The following is a 4,429-nucleotide window of genomic DNA, read 5'->3' as shown; positions in this document are numbered from 1 at the left end:
GTAACACACGGCCCTCGTTTTTACACGAAACATTCTGCTGCGATCTATCATGTTGGCACTAACGTACTTTTCTCACTTATGGAGGACGCTTGATGTTCAGCCAAATCGAGCTTCAGTTGGAGGCATCAGGTCTCTCGAGCCGGTCCTGCAGAGGCGAGGACACGTGGAAAGCCACGACTTTGTCGGGTGCATAATGGAGTTTGCAGTCAATGGGCGACCCCTGGAACCCAGTCAAGCTCTGGCAGCGCAAGGCATCCTAGATCAGTATGGCAATTTCATTTCTTACTCTTACAGAAAAGGCAAAAGTGTATGATAATTGAGCATCAAAAGACGAAACTGTTGTGCCCAAAGCCCTAAAACTACCAAATGTGGTACATTATTTTGAATTTTAAATATTTATGTATACCTGTGAAATTTTGTTTGGCATAACATTTAATTATAAAGTTAATTCTTATTTTCTGGAGTCTAAGAAAAATGTAAGTATGAGTGGAGTTATATATATATATGTTCTACCTTACAGAGTTATGATAAAGATATGAGTTAAGTAGGTAAATCTCATTGAAAGGAACATGACAATTCATTCATAAGTGTTACAATAATGTATACAAAAAACCTACTTGAAATTAAATATTTTTAAATATAAACATATACATTCCCCAGAACTTGATACATCTTTAACAAGTAATAATTTGATTAACTGCAAACTATATAACAGTTTTTTTCATATGTGATTATTGGTTAGGTTTCCAGCAATGATTTAGGAATTGTGAAAATAACATTTTAAAATTATTCTAATTTATGTTGAAAATTTAGAAAATTTAGAAAAATATAAAAGATTATAGACTACTCACAGACCCACAAAATAATCACTGACACGTCCATCACTGCCTACTGGAGGTGCCCTATTTTAACTATGGTTGTACACATTTCCAATTTTCTTAACATTATTAATAACCCTGTGATTAATATGTAGTCACAAAAATCTTTGCTCACATTATTTTATTGCTTGAGATTTCTAGAAACAAAATTGCGAAGACAAAGCTGTGAATACTTCCTGATGTTTGTAACTTAAGTATTTTACTGCAACTTGGCATTTCCCTGTGTTGTTACTGTTTAGTCATAACATAGTACCACCACATTATAACTAATTACACAGCACAGAAACATAGAGCTCTCATTGCCAAGCATTGTAAATTGTCGGGTGTGCATCCCTCTGTAGCCTTCTCCGTGGTCACACAAACAGGTTTTGAAGTTTGACGTTTTTACTTTTAAATATGTTGTGAACATCTTTTTAAATTGAGACATATAGACCTAAGTCATATTATTGCCAAATTACTTTCCAGAAAGGTTACAGTGGTAGTCTATGAACATATTTTGCTGTTATATTTGCCATGTTATAAAGAATATTCTTGCATTAGTTTTCCCTCAAGTTATGCTTCTTGTGAAGCATATTATTTCATGACTTCTCAGAACATTTGTAAATTGAGATAGAATTGAAATGAGAATTTTTACTTNATTAAGATTGACTAAAATATGATTCTGTTACCTAAGGTGTTTTTCCTAGTTGAGGCATTCATAAATATTCATCTGAGATGCTCTAGTTTATGATCGCTTTGGGGATCTTCAGAATGGATGGTTATTTTGCATAAGCATATATAGAGATGTGTTAATGCTTGCTTTAGAAATAAAAAGGGGATTTTGCTTAAATCAGAGTCAACATAAGCAACATAAATTCTATCATGAATACCGACTACTGCTTTTGAGATTGAATGTCAATTCTATAGATCACTGGAAAAAATTATTACATTGAAAGAGTTAACTAAATGAGAAGTGTAAATGTTTCCTAAAGATATATTTATTATAATTTCCTTGAGAGAGTGGCAAGAAAAAACTTACATGGCTCATGAGAATCCATTATATGAAGCTTATAATCAGTTATAATAATTAACTGATAGAGATATTTTAAAATATCTTAGCCAGTAGTATTTGATGCATAATAACTATAAATTGGGCCCATTCATTATTTCTGAAATGTGAGGTATTTAAGATATACTTTTAAAACCTCCCATGTAAATATGTATTTTTATGGACAATCCCTCAAAATTCCTATCAAAATACACAATGTTGATAGAAATGGGATATGAGGGAAATGAATCATTTCAATGCATAATGAAAGTGACCTGATTCAGGAAGAGAAAACCAGATATAGACCTTTGCATGTAAATAAGGGGTGATGTTGGTCAACTTGCTTGACCTCCCTGTGCTGTTTCTTACATTTGCTTTGCTTAAAATTAGCCTCAAAGGATAACCGTTCTTATTTATTAATGCTTGTGTAGTACAGTTGGCCCTTCAACGACACGGGTTTGAACTGCATGGATCCACTTATATGCAGATTTTTTTCAATAAATACCTGTACTGTTTTTGATCCGGGATCAGGAGTCCACGTACACAGAGGACTGACTGTATGCATTGTATGACATCACTTTATATAGGGAGCACCTGTGGATTTTGGTATCTGCAGGGGCTTCTGAAACTAATCCCGCATGGATACTGAGGGACAACTGAAGCTTTTGGGGAATCAAAAGTTATACACGGATTTTCAACTGCATGGGGGTTGGCACCTCTTGCATTGTTCAAGGGTCAATTGAATTTATTTTTCTGCTAGCCAGAGGGACAAAGTTGGATTAGTTCTCTTCACTGGTATCCAAATAAATGTAGGTAGAACCTCTTGTCTGCATTGGTAGAAACCCTCCTGCAGTTTAGGTTAGGCCTCTCCTGTGACTTACTGGCCATGTTCTGAAATATACTCTGAAGACCATCCTTATAATGTCACCAAGTAAAATATGTGAAGTTTTGTCATTTGCAAAACCTTACCGCAGCTTGGGGAGCAAAGGTGGGCATCACGCCGGCATTGGAGAGCCCAGGATAACATGGATATGCAACCACCTTGGTCTTAAACAGCCCTGTGGCTGTTGCCCAGTATAGAGAGCCCTGATTTCTGTCATATTCTTGTCCTTGTGGCCAGGACTTGATGACTTTGTTCATTGATCACAAGGAGTATTCACATGTTCTACTAGACAGAAGACTTGTCTGGGGATGGGGGTAGAGGGATACTGCAACCCTTAGGATGCGAAAACAACTACTATCAGCTGTGATTTAAATATTATTGGGGAGTTTCTACTGTATAGCAATATTTATAATGCATTCTGATTATACATAGATATACTGTAATATGCTATTTATAAATAATGGTTCTTGTCATAAATGAAAACAGTATCTAATTGATTTCTTTACATTATCTCAAATTTTATCTTTAATGCAAGTATTACGATCTTCATAGGTTGTTGTATAGCATATTTACTTGGCACTTTCAAAATCTTTTTGTATATAGGTGTGATGTATTACTGGAAGAAGACGTAAAGATCAAAAATCTACTAATTTTTTTTTTCATTTTTCCATTTGTTAGAGTAGCTGGATAGTAGAATAAACAGGCTTATTATAGTTCCAGGAAGCAGTCCCTGACCTACTGTATGATATTCTAAGACATGCTAATGGCATTCTTAGTTTTTCATCTTTAAAACAAGGGGGTTGGAGGAGATTTTCAAAGCACCTTTGTGCCCTTTATATGTAAAGATTTCACAATTTAGTTTTAGATAAAACAAAGAAATAATGTCCATAATTTAATATATTTATCATAATACACTAACTCAAAATGTTAACATAACTTCGAAATCACGGCCACATAGAAACAAGCCCTCGGCAGTGTTGGCTAACAGGGCAGGAGGCCCTCGAGGTGACCATCTCCTTCTCTTGATGTGCAGGCCGCTTCCCTCACTGTGGACTCCTGTTCTGAGAGCCAGGAGCCCGGTTACTGCACTGTCAGCAACGTGGCAGTTTCAGATGACTGGTAAGTAAAATTACTAGTTTGAGCTTTGGTATTACTTGACAATAAAAAGGAAATTATACATCTGAAAGTAATTTTATTAGGCTATTACATAAAAGTTTACGATATTTTATCCTCTCCAAAGGCATTTTTGTGCTTTACAATAAAAAAGTTAATAATTAATGTACAAATATGTGAAAAGAAGGAGTGAAATGAAGTGGTAGAGATGAGAATAAAGCTAGAGAAAGGAGAGAGTAACAGCCTATACTCCGAGAAGCTTCATGAAATGGTTGCATGAGACCTGGGTCCCCATGGGTCAGATAAGGGCCCCGCCCCTTTTCCACACGTTCTCGGAATGTTATGTGACAGTTATTGGCAGATATGTTTCAATAGCACCTCAAACTGAAACACAGCATCACCCCACATCAATAAAACATAAATGATTTCAATAGAAATAATAACAGAGAAAAATAAATAGTAACACATAATCCATTGCATTAATCAACTTATTGGGATTCCTTATCATCTCTGTAGTGAAGGAAAAAT

General features: G+C 35.3%; 1 protein-coding gene across 1 annotated transcript in view; it reads left to right on the top strand.

Annotated features, from left to right (window-relative positions):
• Positions 1–4,429, top strand: part of FAT4 (FAT atypical cadherin 4) — a 174,282-nt gene that overhangs the window by 154,554 nt on the left and 15,299 nt on the right. Inside the window, exon 12 of the mRNA XM_019628416.1 lies at positions 17–264. Within this exon, the coding sequence (XP_019483961.1) occupies positions 17–264 (248 nt within the window). The remainder of the gene's footprint in view (positions 1–16; positions 265–4,429) is intronic.

The sequence above is a fragment of the Hipposideros armiger genome, unplaced genomic scaffold, assembly GCF_001890085.2.
Source record: "Hipposideros armiger isolate ML-2016 unplaced genomic scaffold, ASM189008v1 scaffold_1, whole genome shotgun sequence".
Classification (NCBI taxonomy): Eukaryota; Metazoa; Chordata; class Mammalia; order Chiroptera; family Hipposideridae; genus Hipposideros; species Hipposideros armiger.
Note: the sequence above shows the minus strand (reverse complement) of the source record. Positions and strands in the feature narration are given on the sequence as shown.